This window comes from Mustela putorius, unplaced genomic scaffold (genome assembly GCF_011764305.1).
Source record: "Mustela putorius furo isolate JIRA1106 unplaced genomic scaffold, ASM1176430v1.1 tig00000868_pilon_pilon_pilon, whole genome shotgun sequence".
Classification (NCBI taxonomy): Eukaryota; Metazoa; Chordata; class Mammalia; order Carnivora; family Mustelidae; genus Mustela; species Mustela putorius.
The window spans coordinates 7,671,701-7,698,119 of record NW_025421502.1 but is presented as its reverse complement, the minus strand read 5'-3'; the positions used below and the strand labels follow the sequence as shown (position 1 = coordinate 7,698,119).

General features: G+C 41.7%; 1 protein-coding gene and 1 long non-coding RNA gene across 2 annotated transcripts in view; one reads left to right on the top strand and one right to left on the bottom strand.

Moving 5' to 3' along the window:
• The window catches only part of LOC106005402, a 48,089-nt gene extending 23,688 nt beyond the window's left edge, over positions 1-24,401 (top strand). The window contains exons 2-4 of the long non-coding RNA XR_001178724.2: positions 6,504-6,627; positions 11,620-11,700; positions 24,003-24,401. This is a non-coding gene — a long non-coding RNA (uncharacterized LOC106005402). The remainder of the gene's footprint in view (positions 1-6,503; positions 6,628-11,619; positions 11,701-24,002) is intronic.
• The window catches only part of PAPSS1 (3'-phosphoadenosine 5'-phosphosulfate synthase 1), a 98,474-nt gene that overhangs the window by 18,027 nt on the left and 54,028 nt on the right, over positions 1-26,419 (bottom strand). Inside the window, exons 9-10 of the mRNA XM_004748115.3 lie at positions 24,979-25,114; positions 11,164-11,432 (exon numbers count right to left, since the gene is read on the bottom strand). Coding sequence (XP_004748172.1) covers positions 11,164-11,432; positions 24,979-25,114 — 405 coding nt within the window. The remainder of the gene's footprint in view (positions 1-11,163; positions 11,433-24,978; positions 25,115-26,419) is intronic.

Below are 26,419 nucleotides of genomic sequence, written 5' to 3'. Positions count from 1 at the left end.
CAACCCACAGCCAGCCATCCTGTATCTACTTTAGGAAGACAGATCTAAAGCCTGCTTTTGCCCCTTCATGACCGAATGCCCTTAGTAAAGTTTAGACTTGAAACTGAACCCTCAGTTTCCAAAATTATAAAAATGAAAAAGATAATGTTTAACATATCAGATTGGTGGGAGGCTTGAAAACATTCAACATACCCTTTGGCCCTCAACAAAGGACAGTCACAAACATTGCCACTGTTACTACTACTCTGTGAAATAGTCCATGACAATTTCAGTTGCATTTAATTACTTCCTAGCCAGTGTTTCCAAAGAAAATTCACTTGCTCTATGAAAAAGATGACAGGCTGTCTAGAAGGTGGTCACTGAAACTCTGTGAGAGCTGCCTGTTTATCCCTCTAGCACAACTGAGGTCAATATGTATTATCTTTTTATATGGCAAGCAGGTTTGGAATACCGAAAGCACAGGAAGAAGGAATACAAGTGATGTCTATGGCTTTCCTATAAAGTCTTCTAAGAATCCATAAATGGCCAACCTAACATGTGACTTATTTTCTACTTTACCTGCATCTGTGTGCCAAATAACAGATTGGCTTTTTTTCTGATTACAAAAGTAATTTAACTCCTACGTGGCGAACAGTGCTGGTTGCCTATACAACTGACTTTCCTTTGCCCCGATCTCTTTCTTGATGACAGAAACCTCAGTCTAGAGGGTGAAAGTGCCAGGTCCTTGTTTTTGCAGCCTTCCCTGCTGTACAGCCATACGGCCAGCCATACACTGTGGGTCTCTGAGCAAACAATGGGACCTCTGAGGAAATCTGCCAGAAGATTTCTGAAAAACTTTTCCCTAATAGAATTCTCAACTCTTATTTATCTGAAAATGTCTTTACTTCACCTTTATTTTGCTTGACTATAAATTCTAGATTAACAGGCATTTCTTTTTGTTAAAGATATCACTCCATTGTTTCTTGTTCATATCACTCCTGAGAAGTCAGTCATTGTTCCTACTATTTCCCTACTGTTCCCTCTTCCTCCCTCCCTCATCGTTTGGTTTTTCTTTTTTCTTTTTTTCTTTCTTTTTTTTGGAAGATTTTATTTATTTATTTGAGAGAGAAAGAGAGAGAGTGTATATGCAAGAGGGGGTGGGAAGCAGACTCCCCAATGAGCGTGGAGCCAGGCAAGGTGCTCAATCTCATGACCCTGAGATCATGACCAGAGCTGAAACCAAGCGGACGCTTAACCACTTAACTCAATGGGCCACCCAGGAGCTTCCTTCTCAGGATCCTTTTTATATCATGAAATTTCAACAGACTGCTTCTGCCTAAGTGTGGTTATCTTTGGATTTATTCTAAGATTTATTAGGCTTCTTGAATTTGTAGATTGACATTTTCCACCAATTTTAGAAAAATTTAACCATCATTTTTTCAAGATCCTTTTTTGGCACATTTCTTTTTCTCTCTCCTCCTCTCATTACTCCAATTATACATATGTTAGATAGCTTGATACTGCCCACAGCTCACTGAGGCTCTGCTCATTTCTCCCATCTATTTTCCTTTTCAAGTAACTTTGATTGATCTGACTTCTCTTTCATTAACCTTTCCTTCTACAAACTCCAGTCTGCATTTACATCCTTCCAACAGATGTTTTCATTTCAGATCTACTTTTTTAGTCCTTGACTTTCCATTTGATTCTTTTTTATATAGTTTCCATATTTTTGAGATTCTACATCCATAAGACCATATTTGCTTTTAAGAAGCTTTAATGCTATTAATTGCAAATTCCTACAACAGCATCATCTCGAAGTATGTGTCTAGGGACAGTTTCTATTCTGGATCTCACCCTCCTGCTTCTTCATATTTGTAATAATTTGTTACTACATGCTGGACCTGTGCATGATTTCTTTTAAGCAGTCTGAATTGCATTATCTTCCTTTAGAGTGTCGATAGCTTCATTCTAGCTGGCAGCTAATTTACTGGCACCTCTCATTTTCTTTCATGATCTCAGGGTCAAGAGATCAAATCCCATGTTGGGGCTGCATGGAGCCTGCTTGGGGTTTTCTCTTTCCCTCTGCCTCTCCCTCCTCCCCTAACCCTTTACACACTCTCTGAAAGAAATAACTGAGGATAATAAATAGAACAATTCTAAATCCAGCTTAGGAGACCTATTTCTTTATATATTCACTCTGAAATTTACTTTTATATAAATGTAATAAATTTTATTAAATTCAACATTCCATACAGCAAAAATCAAATACTCAGCTGGTTTATAAAAGACTTTAGGCATAGAAACTATTTTCTTACATAAATGTGCAGATTTTCCTTCCCTAACTATCAAAAGTGTACTTACTTCAATGGTACAAAAATTCTTTACAAAGTCAATCCATGACCTATTTTTGTTGGGTTAAAAAAAAACTATACCTTCATTCACCTCACAAATTCCATGTTAAAATACTCCTCTCTCAAAAAAAAAAAAAAAATACTCTTCTCTCTTCTTTGCACAGTATCACATCTCTTTAATATTAATCTGTTTTCCTGAAATTCCTAAATCATAATGGACTGTCTCCTGATTCCTCAGCAGTAGGAATCATTTTAAACTCTTCAAGTGACTGGGAAAATCTAGAGAGGCAAATGAAAAAAGAGGTTCACCCTTCCCATCATTAGATTACGGGTTCCTATGGCTTTCAATCTTAATTGTGCCAATTAGTTCTAGTACCAATTTCTATTACTCTTTACAGGTACTGAACAGTATTCAACCCTCATGAGAGTCACACAGATGACATGCAATATAAAAATTACAAATTCTACTTAGATGTTTCATTCTCCAGCTTCCAGAAGAGAATTACAATTTGCAATTACCCTCATCACACAATCTCTAGAGTTGAAAGGGAGTTTAGACTGGAATCCAAATCCTTCATTCTGCAAATCAAGAAACTGAGATATGATCTTCATTACAAGTTCTCCCAAAGATTCCATTTATGTGCAAGGAATCTCAACTGTCTGAGTCTTTGAAATAACACAACTCAAATGTAAGAGATGTATTTGTTCACAACCATCAGCAACCAAACTGATTTTTTTCTCATAAATTATGCTTCCCTGGCTGAGCCCAGCTTTGCAGATTGGGAGGATCGAGGGGAAGGAGAGTAAATCCACCATGGCCCAGCGTCCCCATCTCACTCCTGCCTCTCAAGCCCAGGGGCCCCAAAATTTGCTTTTGATAAAAGACAGAAGTGCTTGATTTGCTCTGCCTCTCCACCATCTCACCAATTATTATTTTAAGGAACCAAAGGTGGTAAGGCATTGGAAAACATTTCATGAAGTTCTTTACCAGGGTGAGAGAAGATCAACACAGGTACCAATTACTGAGCTCCTGATATGCTAGTCACTGTACAAAGTGTTCTGTAAATATTATCTCATTTAATGTTTATAGCATATTAATCAGTTACTATTACCTATTTCACAAATAGGAAAAGTGAGACTTGGCACGTTTCAGTAACACGTCTAAGGTGCAAAATGACAACCGAGAGAACGAGTATTATTCCTGGGTATCTCTAACCCCCAAACTCAGGCATACCTATTCTTACTGAGCCCCTTACACTGTGCCAGGCCCTACAGCCAGATAGGACGTCAGGAGGACAAATTCTGGTTAGCACTACCCTTAGGGAAGGAACAGTACAGATTACCTAACTGCAAGAAAAACAGACTAAGAGACGATACTGGAACGTGATGCTGCTTCACTAAGAAACAAGAACAGATGCTGAGCAGAAAATCTAGAGGAAAATCAGGAGGAAAAAAAGGGCATTCTCCCCCTGTGAAAAGCATCCTAAAACACCTGTAAAATATAATGTCTCTGAATTAAATTAGTAATTTCGGTTATCAAGAAACCAGACATAAGCTAAAAATATATAAAATATCAGACTATACAGATCCCCAAAGTTACTTTCAATATACACCAACAGACTCTAAATGTTTCTCGGACTCTAAATCTTTACATACCCACAACTCTTTATTGAAAAACCTGAAATCCTATTTTTCCAGCTTTCTTGAGCTATAATTGATGTAAATTTGTGTAAGTTTAAGGCATACAGCAGGATCTATGTACATTTTGTGAACTTACCACGATTAGGTAACACATGCACCTAAAATTCAAAAACCTCCATGTACCTAGTTTTTAAAACTAATTTCATAGCAAAACTGATCAAAATTGACATGAAGTTAGCTGTGGGCTCTACTGATCCCATTTGGTGTGAAAAATCATTCACTGTGCAATAGAAATATTAATGTGCTTTATATCCTAGGAGAACTAGGTAATACGTGACCCCAGAGATCCTAGTAAGAGCCTGTGTTGCACAACTCTAGAAACATGAATACAATAAATAAGACAAAACTATCAAACACCCCAAAGGAAATCAAAGTTTATAATTAAAACCGGGGAGTTAACAGCTCTTACAATCAGGCTTAAATCTCCAGAAGGAAATGTCTCTTTAGGTTGTTGGAACTCAGAAGTGCTTATGGGGAGGAACAGATTTATATCCAAACACACATCCTATTTAAGCCGCAGACACTGGTACAAAGCACAGACTAATTAAATAAATACACTGTCATCCAGGAGGCAGAATATTCCTACTGTCCCAGTGTCAGGCATCTGCTTATCTGCACAGAAACAGTTTCTATTAAGGAAATAAAGCATCAATAACTTGCATGGCAAAGAGAAATCTCTACGTCCAACCCCGTGTTTCCTCCAAAGTTCAACTCGTTATCCTTACTCAAATGTCTTAACCCAAGGATATAGCTGTTAGTGGCACACAGTCACATTCCAGAATGCATCGTACTTTCAGCACGCTCACGCATTATTTATCCTCTACAAAAATGGACTTATTATTTCGTGAGACGGGACCACCACAATCTCCTACAATCAATGAATACCTCACAAAAACAAAAATGTACACAGAGAACACATTTTTGGCATTAGAAAAGTAACTTTCTCTATACATGCTGCCCCCCACCCACCCAATTTCTAAAATGGAATTTAGGAATCAAGCTATTAAATTTACAGACTGGAAAATCAGGGACATCCTGTTGATAACCAGACAGGCTCCACAGCTGCTCACTGCTCTGAAAAGCATTTGTGCTAGGGAAACAAATCTGGTACCAATGCCTTCTAAATGACCTACAGAAAATGATTAAAGAACAGTCATTGTTTTTATTTTATTATTATTAGTTGGCAAATAAGCATTACTGGCAGACGTTTTCCTGATGTCACTGGAAAAGCTACCAAAATGAATGTTTTTTTAATTACAAAAAAATTCTTCACTTAAGGCTGTGAATAAGCCAAGTAAGTGAAACACTCAAGGGGGGCACTTGAGAAAGAGAAACGCACAGTTTTCACAAGCCACTCCATATAACCGTTTCCATCGTGCCAGGCCACAAATCAGTAAAACATTTAAGGGTTTAAAATACAGAGAAGTTTACTAGAACTTCTAGTTGGCTCTTTCGAAGTTCGGAAGTTAAAACCTGCCCTTTTCTCAGGTACCGGATCCAGAGCTTCCTGGCAAGAACCATACCTCTTAGCTCCTAACGGATACTCCAGATAGAGATCTACAGGCAGAGCAACTTTAAGGTGCTTTCAGACCCTTCTAGAAAACCTGAGAGCTCTGTGCAGGCCCCTGACTCCTTTGCCCTCCCACGCACTGCTGACCACAGGCCCCTCAGAGACTTCCAGGTGGCAAGCAGCTCTGGAGAAATGAACGGCAGGCCATGGAATCAGACTGGCCTGAATTTCGGTCCCAGCTCTGCAGTCCTGCTAGTGAGGGCCTGACTCTCTGCTTGACCTAACTCTAGTGAGACCCTTCTAAGCCCTCCAAGCCTCCACCTTCAGTTCCATCCATACAGAGCCTGTGTTACCCAGTTTTAGCAAAACTCTTGCTGAGTCAAGTCAGCAGAAACTCTCTATACCTGACATGTGATCAAATCCTTCTTCCCCACCACCCACCACGCCGGAAGTGATACTCGGTCAACTGGCATGCTTTCAGCAAGAAGAACCCTGCAAGGTCTGTTTAAGCACAATCAGCTCTTGCCTGTAACTTCTGATGTCTTCTTCTTGGTGATTTTCAATCCACTGAATACCGCCCTCCTAACACCCACTCTGCCCCTTGGCTATCAATACCCACTCGTCTACAACTTATTCGGAATTGAGCTCAATTCTACATTGTGGTCTTTTTTCCCTCACTGCAATAGTTCCTGAATAAAATCTGCTTTTACTACTGTAACTACTGCCCAGTTCTGACGTTCTCTGATGGGCCACCATTGGTACTTGGCCTCTCGGAGCTTCAGCAACCTCCTCTGCAAAATGGAATAAAGCTGTCTCACCGAGCTGTTGCAGGGATGAGGTGATACAATGAAGGCAGAGCATCTATTCAGTGTGTGACAGACATACCCATGTATGTGTCTGTGGTTATTTTCATTGTCTTGCTACTATTTATTTTCATGCTCTTTATATATTCTCTCAAACAGTGAAGGACATCCCAAATCAAAGGACACGTGCTTGGACGGGAAGTCTGTGCCAGGGGAGGCCAGCCTAGGCTCTCCTCCAAAGCTGGAATTCCAAGACTTCACACAGACCAACAAGAGCTCTGAGGTATGGGCAGCTCTCCTGAAGTGGGGACAGAACCCTGGGGTGTTGAGAACTTGAAGGAAAGGGTTTACTGTTTTTTAGTAAAAGCAGTTGATATTCATCACCTTGTGCTGTCACCAATTAGACAACCCGTTAAATGATTTACATCACCTTACTCACCCTTTGTAACAACAACAAAAACACTAGCAGATATCAGTAAGATCATGAGGCAGGTATCCCAAGAAAACAAAGAGCAGGAATACAGACGAACCGAGAATATCACAACTCATCATTCTAGGCTGTCATAAAACACACGTTTGAAAGTCACTGTACCTAGGTTCCTCCTCTAACGAATGCCAGCCAGGGCCATCCTACCTCACCGCTTTGGAACTCCTCTAAGATATTTTAAAATTTGTTTCCAGTCTGTTTTCAAAACCTATGTGGCCACTTATTTTAAGACCTATTTTAATAATACACCACAAGATACAAAAAAACATTCTGTGGAAGTTCTAGTACATGGTCCTGTAATCAGATTATCTGTAGATGACCTGTGATCTGCAATAAGTTTTTTGGGTTTTTTTAGATTTTATTTATTTACTTATTTATTTGACACAGAGAGAGAGCAAGCAAGCACACAAGCAAGGGGAGCAGCAGGCAGAAGGAGAGGGAGAAGCAGGCTTTCTGCTGAGCAGGAAGCCCGATGCAGACTCGATCCTAGGACTCTGGGATCATGACCTGAGCTGAAGGCAGTCGTCTAACCAACTGAGCCACCTAGGCTCAAACAAGTTTTTTATAGCTCTACCTCAGCTTCCTCATCTATAAGCTGAGAATAATCATACCTACTCCTCTTAGTGTTATTGTAAGGATTAAGTTAGCTAATACAAGTAAAACCCTTGACATATTGCCAGGCAGATATAGTAAAAGCTCATTAAAAATAAGCTATTTTTATATTCTATTTCTCACTCACTATATACAAATACAACTCATTAACTGCTCCTCCATTTCCTCTTTAGTGAAACCAATTCAATGAAAACATTCTTGAGGTTGGTTAAGAAATAGTAAATTATTAGAAAATGTGTGGCTAAATAGTCAGGCTAAAGGACCAAACTGGGTAAAATCAGAAAGATCATCAAGGGATGCCTGGGTGATGCAGCTGCTTCAACATCAGACTCTTGGTTTCGGCTCAGGTTGTGATACCAGGGTGGTGAGATATAGCCCTGGATTGGGCTCTACACTCAGAGTTGGCTTATGACTCTCCCTCCTGGCCCTTCCTGCACTCACGAGCAATGCCCACTCTCTCCCTCTCTCAAATAAACAAATAAATCCCTAAAAAAAAAAAAAAAAAAAAAAAAAGATAATCAAGTATAAGTGAGGAAATACTTATTTTCTCATTTGGGAGAGTAAAATGGTACAACCACATTAGAATTCGCTGCCAGTATCTACTAAGCCAAACAAATGCATACCCCACAACCCAGCAACGCTACCCCTCAGTATACAACAACACAAATGTCCACTGGAAGACATGCACTAACATCTTCATGCCAGCGCTATTCCTACTACCAAAGCACTGGAAACCGTCCACACACAACAGTATCAGGTATAGTCACACGAGGAGTACTGAGAATGACTGACTTACAACCGACTCTACACTACAAGAAGGCTGAGTTCCAGAAATATAATGTAAAGTGAAAGAAGCCTGACATAAAAAAGCATATACTGTAGGATTTCAGTTATAAAAAGGCTGGACTGGACACTGAAGCAACACTCAGGTCATCCCCAGAAAGAGAAGACTATTCCCCAGCATCTGGGAGAGCAGCCAGGACAGTCTCCACAGCTGTCAGCCCTCTTCAGAAACTGCCTCCGCAAAAAACAGTAGTGCCCAAGGGCATACCCCTTCCCTAGGCAGCCAAACACTGGTGGACAAGGTGGCATAAATGCCTATCCCTTGTGCAACATGGAACATCTCTGAGGGCCTTTCCAGAACTCCACACAGGGTCAAATGAGGCTTCCCCTAAGACTGAACCACAGCTTCACTCTTCCCTCTGCCCAATCCCACTCCCTTCCTCTCTTTCGTCTTCCAGCAGGCGTTGATCCCAAAGGCTCTCTCTAATAAATTTCCTGAATGTTAATCTTGCTCTCAGAATCTGCTTCCCAGAGTATCCAAGCTTTGGCACAAGCAAATTGGATCCTTGAGGTGAGAAGCGAGGATACCAGCGACCCCTGGGGGAGAACAGGGAGGGAACAGAAGGACAGGAAGGACAGCTTCTGGGATGCAGATAAGAGGGTTTTTTGAAAGTCTGGATGCCAGTTGTATGACTGTTCAAACGGAAGAAATCCACTTAACCATACATCTATGAAATGTGTCCTGCTTCCCATGTATACTATACTTAAATATGAAGTGAAGAGTAAGACAAACTAGAGAACGCCCTGCAAAAAACGTTTCAAAAACATTTAGTCTGACCTCCTGATGTACCAGTTAAATAACCATTTATTGTGCATTTAAACATTACCCAGAGAAGTCTACAGAAGCCTAGCCTGAGACTACAAGCCAGCTGGGGACCAACCAGAACCATGCCTGGACTCCTCGATGGCAGGCCTGGACGGTCTTCACCAGACCACGCCGGGTGGGAGGCAACAGGCATCAGCTCTGAGGCCAAGGAAGGGCCTGCGGCAGCCAGCTCACTGACTAGTCAGCTATGCTTACAAAAACACAGCTCTCAAGGAAGCCAAAGTGCTAGCAGCACCCCAAAGGTGCCTTTATGTACCTTCACCTTTGAATCTTTAAGAAACACACTTGCTTCTGAAACCAGAAGATGTTAGGAATCTTTCCAATGTAGACAAAACAGCATGCTTTAATCCTTTGAGGTGTTCTCTCAGGGAAGAATAATCTGTTTTGGCACAGCTGGCTATTTTTACTATTTATCTAAATATTTTTACTATTTTTTACTATTTCTTACTACATTTACTATTTTTACTATTTATCTTTATCTATTTATCCTCTTATCCTCACCCTTCTAAAAGCAATTTTTAGTTTAGCTAAAATGTCATCTCTCTTCCCATGTTAGGGAATAAGAAATGAAACACAAAGAGGACAAAATATCTCCTGAATTGGGAAGATAAATCCCTTGAATTTCCTAGGTGGCCTATTCCTGACCCTAAACCTGCTTGGGTCACTCCCACTTTAAAAATCAATCATCCTTTAATTCTAGAATTCTGGAGAATTGGATTCCTTAAAATGATGATGATGAAGACAGCACCAAAGGAAAGGATGAAAAACCACTGGAACAAAATTTGTCACTTTATTTCCAAAACAATGTAGCTCCTCTTTGAGACAGAAGTTGTGCTGATCTCTAGGAAACTTAAAGGGTGATCCACTGCCTAATTCTCATGAACCCCTGATACCACAAAGAGGGAAAAAAGCGTATGAGGAGTTCTACCTACTGAAGTTCCAATGCATTATTTAGACTGGCTCTAAAAGAAGAGTGGAATACACTTTAATCTTTCAGGGTTTTTTATTATTATTTTTTCTTGGTTTTTCGTAAAGAGACGGTAAGAGCATACAGACCCACAACAAAGCTCTAACAAAAATATTTACACCTGAGCCTAAACTTCCTAAACTTCCTAAGTTTGCCTAGACTTCCTAAACTTCTTTGGAGGAAGACATCACAGAATATGTATAAATTATTCAGATTCTTTTTAAGAGGGATTGCCTCCCAAATAAATCTAAGTATATCCATCTCCCTTCAAGGGCTGAATAAGAATGTAATAATAATGTGCATTCTATTCTTCATCATGAAAATTCAACAGAAAGCTGCCTAAGAATTTCCCACACACTGTTTTTTAGGTCATTCATTGACTTATTCATCTATTCAACAGTATTTTTGGAAGGGCCATTCTGCCTTGAAGCAAAAACTTGATTAAGTCCTCTTCTGTATGTATGGTCATAAAAAGATCTCAAAACATTCTTTTTGACCACTAAACAGAACTCTAGAACATTCTCCGCACCCTGTATCGAGAAGTAATTTTATTTCCTGACTCTATTAAGCACCAGTCCTTCACAGAAGAACAGAAGAAGAATGGCTTCTGAATGATTTTTAAAGGGCACCATGTTTATCTTCCCGCTAAAATACCTTTGGCCCTTCCAAAATTCAGAAGCAGCAAAAATCAGACCAAATCTGTCTCTGGGGAAGAATGACAGTACTTTGTTAAAGGGCTGAGATGGGTATTATCGGAGCTCTGCCCGTAACTGGGCAACGGTTTTAAGAGGAGCCCCTGTCACACCTTCCCAAGTTCTCCCAGGCCTCTGTCTACAAGGAGCACTCTCTCCTTCACAAAACTGGGACCAAAAACCACAATAATAGCAAGAGAAGCCTCTGTTTTCCCATTCCCAAGAAGACAGCTTTTGGGGGGTCACCTCTAAAGAGCATTCCCGATAGGAGTGTGAGAGTACTCCAGGCATGCTGAATGTCTGGAGCAGACCGACCGATCAGAGGAAAACCAGCACTAGCTGTGTTAGTAAATGTGGTTTCCACTGCACTGAAAATCTTAAAAGCAGACTACCTCAGTTGGCCCAGCATACATCATGGGAGATGGGAAGATGGCCACCACTGTCGTTTCAGGATTCAGGATTCCTTCCTCCAGCACCGCGGCATGCTGCTTCATACGCCACATCAAAGGAACGTCATCATCCTTTGTCCAGCCACCAAGAGGGTGAAGGAGAAGGACGGGGCGCCGATAGCCCCTCTCTAGAAGTTGCTTATGGGTATCCTGCATTAACAGAGCATGTCCATTGTGCACTGGGTTGCGTAATTGAAAGGCAAACACAGCATCTGAAAAGAGAATTTCCAGAGTCAGGAACAGTCCATTTCTCATGGCTTATCTTCCAAAGGACAAGCAATTCTTCCCGAAGTTTGATGCCTAGGATTAAGCAAACATATGAGCCCCCAGTCAGGTAAAAAACATGTCCTGCTTTGACCTTTTACTCCAAGGCCAACTTGACCTATCTCCTTCCACCAGGTTTTTACTTTACAAATCAAATGCCTGAGGATGTGTAAGAGGATGGTCATGGATTTGCAACAACCGCTTTCTGCATTCCTGGTAAGCAAGAATAACCACACTTTCTGGTCCCAACTTCCTGGTTTAAGTGCTTACGGTGGGTGCAATTTCCTGGCCTGTGCCTTAATTACGCACCAGGTCAATCCCTCCATTGGACCCAAGACACTGCTTTATTAAAGGGGGGCAGAAAGGTAGAAAAATTTACAGTTTAAAAAATTTACTTACTATCCAAATATGCTCATTTATACTGGTGACTTTGACTGGAACCCGATGTTTTTTTGTGATGCCAGGTCTATATTGTCGGTTACAGTTTAGCAACAACACTATACCCTACAAGAGTCACTGCTATTACCCAAACAATGAAAACTGCTAGATGAATTAAGCTGGTTGACTCTGTATCTTCTGCTTACAACCCTGACTCTACTCCTGCAAGGGTCTGCCATCAGGAGACATTCTCAGAAAGCATGGTTCTTTGGCATCATAATAGAGAAATTTCACAGAACAGAATGGTAGCCCAGTTAGAAGAGCTCTATATGTTACTGCCCTGCCAACATCTGGTATAGCATCACGCCATGATGATTCCAGCCTGACTCAGGGAGAACATCCTCCCCTCTCCCATCAAATTTAAACCAAAGAGTATAACCATCTTCCCCCTTAGGTTCTCAATTCTGACCCTCTTCTATCATGATGACAGAAGGCCACAGGAGGAAATCTGTGTTCCCTTACTTGACCAGGGGCTTGGGGGTTTGTTGAGGGGTGTGGGGAGAGCCACATCCTATGATATTCCAAGATTTACAGCATTACTGTTATGCTCTGAAGTTCTCAAGTTACCTTTTATACGTGAACAAGGCTAGTTTTCACCCAAGAAATAGCTGATATGAGGTACAAAAAAACAACGAAGTCCTGATACAAATATATGAGCATTTAAAATTATTCTGCTTTAGGGCACCTGGGTGCTCAGTCGTTTAGCATCTGTCTTCAGCTCAGGTCATGATCCCGGGGTCCTGGGGTCAAGCCCAGCATTGGGCTCCATGCTCAGCAAGAAGCCTGCTTCTCCCTCTCCCACTCCCCCTGCTTGAGTTCCCCTTCTTGCTGTCTCTCTCTCTCTGTCAAATAAATAAATAAAATCTTAAAAAATAAAATAAATAAGTAAAATTATTCTGCTTTAAGGAGATGGGAAGAGGAGTACAAACCTGAAAGTTTTTCTAGCCTGAATTCACTTCAAATCTTGTTTTATATATAGATATAAAAAGATCCCCAAACAGGGGGTGCCTGGGTAGCTCAGCTGGTTGGGCACCACACTCTTAATCTCAGCTCGGGTCTTGATCTCAGGGTCATGAGTTCAAGCCCCATGCTAGGCTCTTACTTAAAAAAAAAAAAAAAAAACTCCAAAAATCCTTTTTGATCTTTAAGTAAAGCTCCAGAGCTCCCCTATCTCTGGGAGCAAGAGGCAATTTTACTTCCTGACTCTACTGTATATACTCCAGTCCCTCACAAAAAAACAAATGAAGAGGGTATAATTCAACATTTAGAAGATTACTGCCTGACCTTACTCACCCACTCTGATTCTGGCCTAAGTCATGTCACTCACTCAACTCTCTCCTCTCTTCCCTTCACTTAATGCTGCCCATTCTTTAAAAACAGCCTGCTCACAGGCACCTTGGTGGCTCAGTTGGCTAAGCGGCTGCCTTCAGCTTAGGTCATGATCCCAGGGTTCTGGGATCAAGCCCCAAGTCAGGTTCCCTGCTCATTAAGGAGCCTGCTTCTCCCCGCCCCCAATCTGGTTTTCACTCTCCCTCTCTCTCTTTCACAAAAATACATGAAATAAATAGCCTGCTCACAACAGACCCACTTACTGAGCATCAGTGCATCCTCCTCCTAGGCTAGTGTGAGTCACTGCACGGATGGTGGGTGGGGGACAGACTCCAGACTCCCACTGCGGAGAGAGGACTCTGGCCCAGCTCAAGCCTGCAAGCCCCAGGGCCCCAGAAGACTGCCTGTTTGGAAGACTCCTTACACACAGTGAGATACAGAAAACACATAAACATAGTGAGGATAAGGGGAGCCAGTGTTCTCAACTGCAGGAGATGGAAGGCATAAACACAGATAGGAGAAAGGTTAGAATAGACTATGTGCTACTGGATTAAGACTGAAAGTATCAGTGTGAGCTCAGGGGTTTCAGCCAGAGAGAGGAGATAGGAACAAATATAAACATGTGTGTGCTGTATCTAAGTGCCTGTGTGCCTACACATAATGCACATTTCTCAGCTCACCCACTGAAAGGTCCTATAAGCAACCACTACCCAATGATGATGAGCAACACAAAAGCACCAATTTTACATTCTAAATAACACTGGCAAAATGGCTGGTTCTAGTGCTAGGGCAAGGAACTCACAACATGAGCTGGAACATCTTGTGTGTCATAAAGAAAGGAAGTGCTTGAAAAATGATGTCCCGGGCCTGGGGCATGTCAAAAGGACAGAGCAACCAATTTCGACCCAATGACTAATCCCAACAAGCACAAGTTACACACCAACATAAACAATAATAGTAACAAACTGTAACCTTTTGAGTAAAACAGGAATCTGAGTCCATGAAGAATAAAATAAATCAACAAAGTAATGGAGAGAAGGGGAAACTCCACTTCTGGGTAAAAGTCAACTAATAAACATCGGAAGAATGACAATTAGAAAAATCACCATTTGACCATATTTGTAATGTGCTAAAAAAAATTGTGGGTAAAAGTTTGATAACAACAGGATATTTATAGTTTCAAAATCTCTCGCCCAAAATACTTTTTAGTTAATAAGCACAAAATAACTTGTTAACTTTGTAACAGAAAATCCTGGCAAACACAATCTTAAACAAGAGACAAAAGTAAAATTTTTTAAAGACATTAACCTTAAAACAAAAGTTCAAGATGAGTCAAAATTGTAAGCCACCAGATACAATGCACTGAAAGCTCACAACTGCTTTCGTAGTATCTCTGACAAAAAACGTGTAACCCAAATCAAAACATGAGGAAGCAGCAGATAAATCCACACTAACCGACATTCAACAAAGTAAATGATATGTACTCTTAAAAAATGTCAAGGTCATGAAAGACAAAATAAAGACTAAATGACCCTTCCAAATTGAAGTAGACTATAAAGAGACATGACTGAGTCCTGAACCAGAAAGGAAAGGTGGGGAAGAAAAAAACCTGACTGCTGTTGGTTTTGCTATAATGGACCTTATTAGGACAGTGGCATGATTTGAATGGAGTATAAGGGTTAGACGGTGCTACACCAATGTTATTTTCTGGATGTGGATGAGCATGCTATAAATAGGTAAGAGACCGTTATTTTTAGGAAATGCGTGCGGACTTACTAAGGGGCAATGAGGCATCCCGTCATGTCTACAACTTTTAAAGACAGAACGAGAAAGCCAATAACGTATAATGTTAGTAACTATAGATTCTGGATAAATATACAGGAGTTCTTGTTCCTATTCTGTATCCTAATTTTTCTGTAAATTTAAAATCATTTCAAAATAAAAAGTTAAAAAACAAAGTGAAAAATTTTGACATGAGACATGAAGCAAATACAATGCAGGATCCTTATTTAGATCCTGATTCAAAAAAACTATTTTACTTATTTATTTTTTCTTTATACAACTTTTATTATACATATATATAACAAAAATTATATATATGTGTGTGTATGTACGTGTGTGTATATATATATATATATTTCCATGTTATGTTTGTCACCATATGTCACTAGTGTTTTTTTTAATTTATTTTTTATTTTCAGCATAACAGTGTTCATTATTTTTGCACCACACCCAGTGCTCCATGCAATCCATGCCCTATATAATACCCACCACCTGGTACCCCGACCTCCCACCCTCCGCCCCTTCAAAACCCTCAGATTGTTTTTCAGAGTCCATAGTCTCTCATGGTTCACCTCCCCTTCCAATTTCCCTCAACTCCCTTCTCCTCTCTAACTCCCCTTGTCCTCCATGCTATTTGTTATGCTCCACAAATAAGTGAAACCATATGATAATTGACTCTCTCTGCTTGACTTATTTCACTCAGCATAATCTCTTCCAGTCCTGTCCATGTTGCTACAAAAGTTGGGTATTCATCCTTTCTGATGGAAGCATAATACTCCATAGCGTAAATGGACCACATCTTCCTTATCCATTCGTCCGTTGAAGGGCATCTTGGTTCTTTCCACAGTTTGGCGACCGTGGCCATTGCTGCTATAAACACTGGGGTACAGATGGCCCTTCTTTTCACAACATCTGTATCTTTGGGGTAAATATCTAGGAGTGCAACTGCAGGGTCATAGGGAAGTTCTATTTTTAATTTCTTGAGGAATCTCCAAAAAACTATTTTAAAAAGTGACTATAGGGGTGGCTGCGTGGCTCAGTCAGTTAAACGCCTGCCTTCAACTCATGTGATAATCCAAGGGTCCTGGGATCAAGCATCATGTCAGGCTCCCTCCTCAGCATGGAGCCTGCTTCCATATCCTCACCTCCCAGCTCCTGTTCTATTTCTGTCTCTCTCTCTCTCTCAAATAAATAAATAAAATATTTTAAATAAGCAAATTAAATTAAAAAGTGATTACTATGAAGTTATCAGAAATTTGAACATTGAGTGGATATCTGATTACATTAAGTGATTATTATTATTATTAAGCTGCAAAAGTGGTATCATGGCTGTCCTTTTTAAGTCCTTGTCTTTAAGAGATAGGTACTAAAACATGAAATAAAGGGGGTATGAGCTCTGCTTCAGATCACATGCAGGGGTGAGGTAGCAAGGAGGGCAAAGATGCAACAAGATTAGTCAAGAGCTGACTACCTACTGAAGCTGGGCTAGAAGCACACAGGGATTCAGTATACTATGATACCTACTTACAAGTAGTGTAAAGTTTGAAATTTTCCATAATAACAAGGTCTAAAAGAGAAGATACATGCAGGGTACCAAAAGAATCATTACTTTAGAACAGGGTTAATTATGGATTCATATTGTAAGTACACCAGTTTCTAGACACGGACTGTGGCCTATAAGGACTGAATTTCACTTTGTACATTTTTGAAATAGGGATGATACTAAGGTTATTGTTATGAAGACAAAATAATATAAAGCACCCAGCACAGGGAGATGCATACTGCGGTCCCTTGTACATCTGAATTCCTTAATTCATTCAAGATGAGAGGAGAGAAGGGAGAGGAGGGAGGGAGAGGAGAAAAAACACATCTAAATATTCCTGGCAAGAAACTGAAGCCACTGTTCCACCCGTGGCTCAAGGTCCACTCGGGTACAAACTAACACTCAGCTAATGCCTCCAAGACGAGGGCATGTTAGCACTGTGCTCATTCGCTTTTGTCCTCCTTAATCAGAAACAGGCATCTGTCTCTGTAGAGGGCCCCCCTGGGTGTTACCACTTAGGTATATGATGACTACATGCCTAGACTTCACTCAGGTCAAATCTTATGTTGTAAAATCACCATTCGGCAGGAGTATCTATATGGCAGGATGTGCAAAAGGAAACACGTAAAATAAATGGTCTCAAATACACATATTTCACAGATCCTAATAATTTATCTATGTAGACTTTCTTTCCTAAAAGAATTAATCTAGCTTCACACTGGTCATTTAACAGATAAAGTGAAGATGGATGACTTAGTGAAAGTTCACATTAGCAGCATATAAAGGATCTGACTGCCAAAATTTCTTCCAGGCAGAATTACTTCCTTCATATCAGTCTACTCAGGAACCCAATGACCATTTGATCTGTCTGTCCATTTTTTTTCTTGCCAGTATTGCCAGGTTTTTCCTAACCTTCTACCCAGTCCCTTTTAATTATCAATGAACTGCACAAATGGCTTTAACTGTCTGTTAGATCCAGACTGCATTTTCATCCCTCCCATCTGGTTTCTCCACTAGAGAACTGACGTGGATGAAAGATGTAAGAAGAGCACCTGATCCACTGGAGGCTGACATTCCCAGGGTGCTGTCCCAGCTAACTCAACCCAGTACGCATCACTATTAAATTTTCCTCCATCAATTTTCCATTGAGGATGGAAAAAAAATTATGAGTCACTATGGACCTGGAGCCTCTAATACTTATAGCCTCACGTCCTCATCCTCTTTCTCTAAAGGACAGTGATTTCCCCACTGTCACACCACTCCTGGTGTCAAATACTTGCCTTTCTACTTACAATAAGTCCATGATTTCAACTGTGCTTGAAAATGGGAGATGATCTAAAAGATGACTGGAATTTACTACTGACATTTATGATTTCCATCTCTTTTTAGCCCTCTGTAACCGTGTTCCTGGGGAAAGACCAGGAATTCCATCCATAATCTTGACTTCTGGAGGGTCAGGAAGGGACACTACGAAGCTGCTGACGCCGCCTATAAAAGCCAACCTTTTCCATAAAGAGCCACAGTGAATATTTTAGGCTTTGCAGGCCATGGGGGTTTCTGCTACAGCTATGCCAATCCTGAGGTAGGGATCCAAAACAGCACTGGTCCTGGGCCCAGGAGCTTACAATCTGGTCAGAAAGGAGAAGAAAGCATTCACTAATCGAAGAAGAAATGTGTGATAAAAGAAACACAGGTCCTTCAACTCCAACAGGCCATGACTGTGTCTTTGTTTTCGGAAGATAAGTCTGGTGACAGTGTGAAGGATCAAGTGATAGAAGAACGGGGCTGGATCCACTCAGTCAACCAATGTTCCTTTGTGAGTATGAGACCCCTGCCAAAACCAGGAGACGCCATCCTGTCCTCTGACATCGAGCCCCAACCCCACTGTCCTCATAACCTGCTAACCATGACACCAGCCCTTTCTCTACCCTTTAAAGGAAAAGCCATGAAACACTGGGGACATTTGGAAGGGGGTGGGGAATCACCCAAAAACGCACTATCCTAATAGAGCTGTTTTTGGTTGTTTTGCACAACCGCCTAGTTTTCCCCTTATACAGATATTTTTACACACTTGTAATCATAGATGTAGGACATTTTATACTCTGCTTGGCCATTTTCGGGTCGATCACCTGTCTCTGACATCTTGTGGTCCCTCTTGGAGCAATAGGTTCATTTGCTGGGTCCTATGAAGTTCCTCATGTTCTCATTCTGGAAACTTACCCATTCCCCTGGATTCAATTACTAATCACCTACAGTTGGCCTCTGTTAGCTGCATCTCTAATTCTGACCGTCCACTTCATCAGTTAGACTTATGACTGAAAGCATTTCAGTATATATTGCCCATTACTATCCCCATTCCTTCGATCCTTCCACCTTCTCTATTACTCAAGCCAAACGCAGGTCTAACTCCTAAAACCTAGTCCTTCAGTATTTCATGTTTAAAGAAAGGGACAGTCCAGTAATGCAGGTTCTGTCCCTTTCCCTCCAGTCCAGCAGCCAACACACTAAAGAAACCAGTACTGTCTGATCTCTTTCCTTCCAGAAAGTGGGAGGGGAAGAACAGGAGATGGTTCTCCTGAGCATGCACCGATTTGTGACAGGGGAAGGAAATGGCAACCATGAGTTCTTCCTGGTGGTGGGGAGAGGACGAGCATAGAGTGCCCTGGATTCGTGGAGGACATGGGCTGCCTAAGCCAGCATCACCACCAGCAAACATTACTGTCCCAAGATGCCAAGAACTTGGCTGTGACCCTACTCTGCAGCTTTGTAGCCAAGTGCCCAAAGACAGCGTCAGTTCTCACAGGAGGGCTGTCCCCACATATCTCAGAACTGTGCTCCACCGCCACGCCCACAGTCAGAGCCCTGAGAACATCCCAGCCACTAACCCAGAATTACAACATCTTCCTGCTTCCCTGCTCTCAACTTCTGTAAAACTGTCCTACATACAGCAGTAATTAATAAGTCTTCTCTTCCAGTCCCACCCAAGCTTTATTATCTGCCACTTTATCTACCCCAAAGCTCTAGTAACAGGCATTTCTGATTTTCCCTCAGTCAATGTGGTAGCTGAACAAGGGTACTGACAACAGCTCTAGAGTTGTTAGGGAAGGTTATGTGTTTAATGTTTGTTTTTATGGCAGCTTTTTTTTGAAGAGAGCTGGAAGTAAGAAAGAGCTTGATTTCCCCTCCTTCCTCTAGACTGTCCTAAATTACTGGCTTTCTTTTACTTAAACTGCTTATGAGGGGAGGAAAAAATAAGACAGGTCACTTAAATATTTGCCTTTCTACTTACAATACTAATTAGCATTTTTCATGAACTGAAACTCCTTTTTTTTCCCCAAGATTTTATTTATTAGAGAGCGAGAACATACACACATGCGAGGAGGGGGTAGGGCATAGGGAGAGGGAGAGAGACTCTCAAGCAGACTCCCCACTGAGCATGGAGCCCAATGCAGGGCTCACTGTCACAACCCTGAGATCATGATCTGAGCCAAAATCAAGAGTCAGACACTTAACCAACTGAGCCACCCAAGCATCCCTACAAACTGCACTTTAATGAATGGATGGAGACGTTAGAAGGATATTTTAAGTAAAGTTGGGAATGATTCATGAGAAGTCTAAGGCAGAAGCAGATAGTCTCTGAAGGCATTAGACTCTTTTTTTAAAAAGATTTTTACTTATTTCACAGAGAGAGACACAATGAGAGAGGGAACACAAGCAGGAGGAGTCAGAGAGGAGAAGCAGACTTCCCACAGAGGCGGGAGCTCGACGTGAGGCTCAATCCCAGGACCCTGGGATCATAACCCGAGCCAAAGGCAGACACTACCAACTGAGCCACCCAGGCGCCCCGCATTCGACTTTCTTGACCATAAGGCAGTGAGCTGGAGATACTGTAATCCAAAGTGTAGGGAGCCTCTATTAGTCTGATCAAGGCACACTCAGATGAGGCTCTCAACATAATTCCACAAAGCGAGTAACTGAAGAACAGTGGTCAAGGTTACGGGAACCCAAAAGGACTGATGAGACCTCTAGCGACTAGCAGCTCTGCATCCTGTTAGCACTCCTGAGGGCGCTGGAAGAAGACAGTGTTTCTGAAGCTGTGAGGAGAGGCGGTGACTAGAAGCTCGTTGTAGGGGATGGAGGCATGGCCAGATCACAGTGCTGAAGGAGGATGCTATGGGGCAAGAGCTCCCCCCAACTTTCTGTATTCTTTGATTATCTGCTAATGTTTCCCACATGATGGAAGCAGGATACAGCTCCCCTCCATTACTTTCCTTAAACCCCAACACATGGACACAAGACAGAACAGACAGGAAGGGGAAAGAATAAGCAAGGACAGAGCCCAGCTGACAAAAAGCTTTATATTCAACACTTTTTTTACTACAATTTGAAAACATTTCTAAGCTCAAGAATGTAAAACAATTTATTGCTGCGATACCTTGGGGAATAAGAGTAACAGTCTAGGGGTGCCTGGGTAGCTCAGTCAGTTAAGTGTCTGCCTTCGGCTCAGTTCATGAACCCAGAGTCTTGGGATCAAGCCCCATGTTGGGCTTCCTACACAGCAGGGAGCCTGCTTCTCCCTCTGCCTGCCATTCCCCTTGTTTGTGCTCTATCAAATAAATAAAATCTTTAAAAAATAAATTTAATTTAATTTAAAAACGTGTTTGTAAGATGAACAAAGCTTTCTCAGATTTCTTTAATACTATGATACTGGTACTAGCCTGAAAGAAGTTATGTCAACTTTCCCTTGGTAGTCCATCAAGAAAGCAATATTCTGTGTGTAATAAATACTAACTGGCTCTTACTTGGCCTAAGTGAAATCCATTCTTCTTTCTAAGACAGTGGTAAACCACCAGTGATTGAAAGAACCTGCTCTCTGGAACAGTGTCCCCTTGCAATCACTGATGGAGCTATTAAAGACCACTCCACCCTTCCAGCTACAGAACCGGCTCAGCACAGCAAATGCTATCATACCAGTAATGAACACAAGACAACAGCCCGTGTCCGATCATCAAAATTCTTCTTCAAAGATGAGAGGAGGAGAAATAGGAAGAGGTAGGAAAAGAAACCCTGGGTAAAAGAGAAAATAAAGATTCTGTTTTCTCTCCTTGCACTATGTACGAGACACAAACACGCCAGGAAAGGACTTGTTAATGGCCCTCCGAAAAGAGAGAACAAGAACTACAAAGGAAACTCCTGGGTCTGTTGCGTATTTGCCTTAGTCTAAAATGGAAAAGTAAACAAAATAATACTCCACAATCTTTGTTGTCTGATGTAAGGATAACTGGCTCTCAGCTACTTTAAACAAAGTTGCAATCACTCATTATGCAACAAATTCTCTAAATGACTTAAAATGTTTGGCTCCCAAGCAAGAGTGAAAAACAGATGTAATATTAAAGATTCCAATTATGAATAACTCCTTGATAAGACCCCTCACCAGTGCTAACAATTAATTTATGAACATGAATTAGTTAGGAATTCAAATTTTGGCAAAAAATTAAAGTAAATGAGGTGGTCTCAGCACATCTTCCATTAAACATGTTCTTGTTCACCAGAAAAAAAAAAAAAAAAAAGGAAAAAGCCTGTATGTACTAAACTATCAGATAATTCTGGTTGCAAATGAAATAAGATCCAGCTAGAAGTGTCTTAAACAGTTCAAACATACATTAAGTATTTGAGTAAGAAATCTGGAATCAGAGGACTCTACGACTGGGTCAGAAACTCAGCCAGTTTAAGATTCTCATGGATTCTCACAGATACGAAATAGTTACCCAAGCTCCAAACGCTGTACCGTTTCCCGGCAGCATCTGAAGCAGGAAGAAGAGGGTTAAGAAAAGACGACTTTTTGTCCTAAGCCACTTTCTTGTCAAAAAGAAAACCCCTGGGGCACCTGGGTGGCTCAGTGGTTAAGCATCTGCCTTCGGTGGCTCAGGTCATGATCCCAGGGTTCTGGGATCCAGCCCTGCATCAGGCTCCCGGCTCAGCGGGAAGCCTGCTTCTCCCTCTGCCCTTCCCCACGACTCACACGCATGCGTACGCTCTCATAAAATCTTAAAAAGAAAAGAAAGAAAACCTTTTTCTGGAAACCCTTCTCTCTTACATCTCAATGGCCAGAACAAACTTCTACAAGGACCCTTAAATCACTGACAAGAGAATGAGGTACTCTCACTGACTTAGAACAATCATGAAATATTCCCCTGTGACTGGGCCCAAAACATGCTAGCAAAAAAGAAGAAAACACTATAGTGTAGGCGGGCACCAAGTGTATCATTCAGAGAGACTCCTGCATAGTAGCTTCAAGTTCAGAGATAGTGAAGTTAAAGAGGCCCCAGGGCCAGGGGTGGGAGGTGTAGAGGAGTGGGGTATGGATCCTGGGCTCAGAGGACATACAGGGCCCAAGCAGAAACTGAATGAATGAGGCGGGCTGGGAGGAAACTGCACAGCTCTGGACAGTGTGTGGTCTCCAGTTCCCAATCTATTTTAAGCTCTTATTTCAAATACCAGCAAAGTACAGTAGAGTTAAAGAATAAATCGGGCGCCTGGGTGGCTCAGTGGGTTAAGCCGCTGCCTTCGGCTCAGGTCATGATCTCAGGGTCCTGGGATCGAGTCCCGCATCGGGCTCTCTGCCCAGCAGGGAGCCTGCTTCCCTCTCTCTCTCTGCCTGCCTCTCCATCTGCTTGTGATTTCTCTCTGTCAAATAAATAAATAAAATCTTAAAAAAAAAAAAAAAAAGAATAAATAGATATTCTTTCTTTAACCTTTACGCAAATAGAGGTGAGACGCCCTTCAGACTCAGAAATTATGACACATTGACCTCTTACTATGGGTCGGAGATCACAGTGCCTTACACAACTGATCTCATTTAACTTTTTTGTCTTTTTTTGTGGGAGAAGCAGAGAGAGAGGAGAGAGAGAATCCTAAGCAGGCTCTGCGCTCAGCACAGAGCCCTACGTGGGGCTCAATCTCACAAGCCTGAGATCGGGACCTGAGCCAAAATCAAGAGTCAGATGCTTAGCCGACTGAAGCACCCAGGTGCCCCACATTTTGCTTTTTAAAATAAAATGTTATGAATTAAGTATTATTACCACCCTTATTTCTACAACTGAAGGAAGCGAGACTTGGAGAAAAAAGTAATTTCTCCACAACCACATGACTTCTTGGTATTAAAGCAGGGGACAGTGTGTGCCCCAGACTCTGGAGTCCACAGAAGCTAGACACAACTACTGAAATGAGTGCTCTTGCCCAGCTTCCATAGTCACTCGGAAGGGGGCTTCTGAGTTATGGCTGAGTTAGCTAGCTCCTTAAAAAGCCACCACATTAACTTTTCTCAGCCCTGAATACTCCCTTTCTACACAGAAAGTGTTTTTAAAAAGCTACACCAAGGCTTAGGGCTTAACTACTTCTGTAACGAATCTTTCAAATTCTTCAGATCCCAAGCTCTATCGTGAATGCCAGTCCCTGACATGGAAGCTTGGATTTAAGTATGTGGCTGTACCAGTATAAACACGTTACTCAATTACCTCTGTATGAAGACCTGCGGATTGCAAGCTGTCCGGTATAAAAATCCCTGTCCTGCAGTATAAAGAACAGCATCTACGAACTCTACTCATACTACTCCATTTCATGTTAATCCAGAAATAGGAAACTACTACTAAACCACTCTTTGACAACCTTCCCTGTTATCTGTTTACTGTCCTTGTCTTCTATACCATAGGCTCCTGTTGTTGTCTGATGTAAGGATAACTGGCTCTCAGCTACTTTATTTATGGATCCCCAGCACCTGGCACCCTGGTATAAAGATGTACACCAAACATTTGTTGAATAAATAGCCAACATGATATTGTTGTTCTCTTATTTTCTGCAGTGATATGTTAGACTCATAAGATATTCGGAAATAGAGCACCTGGGTGGTGCTCAGGTCATGATCCCAGGGTCCTGAGATCAAGGCCCACACTCTGTTTAGCAGGAAGCCTGCTTCTCCCTCTCCCACAACCCCTGCTTGTGTTCCCTCTTTCTTTGTCTCTCTCTGTCAAATAAATAAATCAATCTTTAAAAAAATATAAAGCACACTGATATAAGTGAATTACTCAAATAATTTCCATAGTTCTACTCAGCTTTAGCATGTGAGTTTTATAATACACAAATAAAAGGTCAATTTATTATTGGCAACGATCTCCCACACAGTATACAAAGTGTTCGATCAAACTGTACCCACAAACTGTACCCACATAACCAAACTACCCAGGTGGGTTTAGATCAACTACCACTTCAACATACTCCATCCTGCAATTATCTTTACTCGATGTGCTTTTATACTTTAGTAAGCAATGGAAAAATTCTAGAACTTTCCCATCAAGCAGAGACTCCAAATAGTCCTGTGTTAGATAATGAGATCCATGTCTTACCAGCATTCATATCTTTAAACTTCTGCTTTAGCTCAGTAGGAGTGAAACGATACTGATCAAGACCATCATTCCAGTAAATTCGGTCCAAGACTTGAAGATCTCCTCCAATCAGCCAATCTCCTTGTTCCATAACCATCTAATGGAAGAAAGAAAATGTTTAAACAGAAACCAAGATCAAAATAAGTAAGAACATTTCTCACAGGAGGTACATGTAGCTCTAAGCTACCCTCATCTTAAGGCCAACGGTAAATCTGTTTGGCTTATCAACTGAATTGGGATTAGAGATGTTTTAAAATTAGAATGTATTTTATAAGCCCTCAGAGGGTTCTGGGACACAATGAGTAATTATAACTTGTTAGGTAAAAACATTCTCTTCACTGTTGTTGTATGCTGATGAACAGAAACATTTGTAACCCTGGGTCACCCCAGCCTCTGTGTTCTCCAATCCTAAACTTTTGAGCAATTCAAGTGATGATGGAGCTGGACACAAATTCATACCTTCCCATCTCCACACCACCTCAAATTTCTCACAGCTTTACTCCTGCTCTTTCCCTGAGAGGAGGGATGTAACCTCTGGACCTGTCCATTTCCACAGCACAACTCCAGCTCACCCTTCCTCCCTCACCCCCCTGCCCACCCTCGCTTCAGCGTCTGTGCCAATAACGCACCTAGATTGCTACGGTCCCTTCCAACCTGGTCTTGCTTGCCAAAAAGTCCTTCCCCACCCATCAAACCATTCAATCAGCAAGTATTTATCTAGTAACTGGCCGTGCCAGGGTTTGCACTAGGCACTGGGGAATATAGCAGCAAACAGGACAGAAAAAGGCCTCACTCTAACAGAGCTTGCATTCTAGTGGGACAGACTGAGCAGAAAGCAGGCAAGTGTTGGCTAGTGAAAACTGTTAAGAGAGAACAACCAGGGCAATGGAGCAGAGCTCCTGGGGATTAGACTCAATGACATTTCAGCGAAGAGTCAGTGAAGGTCTCTCTTGAGGAGGGTGGCAATGAACCCAAGGTGACTAAAAGGAACCAGCCATGGAGTTCAAGTATTTCAGGAAGAGCTGATCTCCTCCAGCTGCTCTGAGGAGATCAGACTGTGACAGACATGAGGAAGCAGACTGCAGGCAGGGCACGACTCTAGGCTGGAGACCTGGAGAACGTGGCCAGTACCAGAGCAAGGGGGATGGGCTGGAAACATCCTGCACAAGACCATCAGGCAAGCTTCTTAAAGCACCTCTTTGCTTGGGCCTCACTCATGCTCCAAGGCTGCCTGTGACCTCTCCACTCCTAGCAAGGCACAAACGGACACCACTGTCACTGTGGGCAACTTGAACCCAGCCTAAGACTCTCCAGGATTCTACTTGCAAGGATCACTATAAGGACAGTGTAAATGACCGAAATGTGGTGTGAAAAGCACGAAGCAGAAATACATGTAAACCAC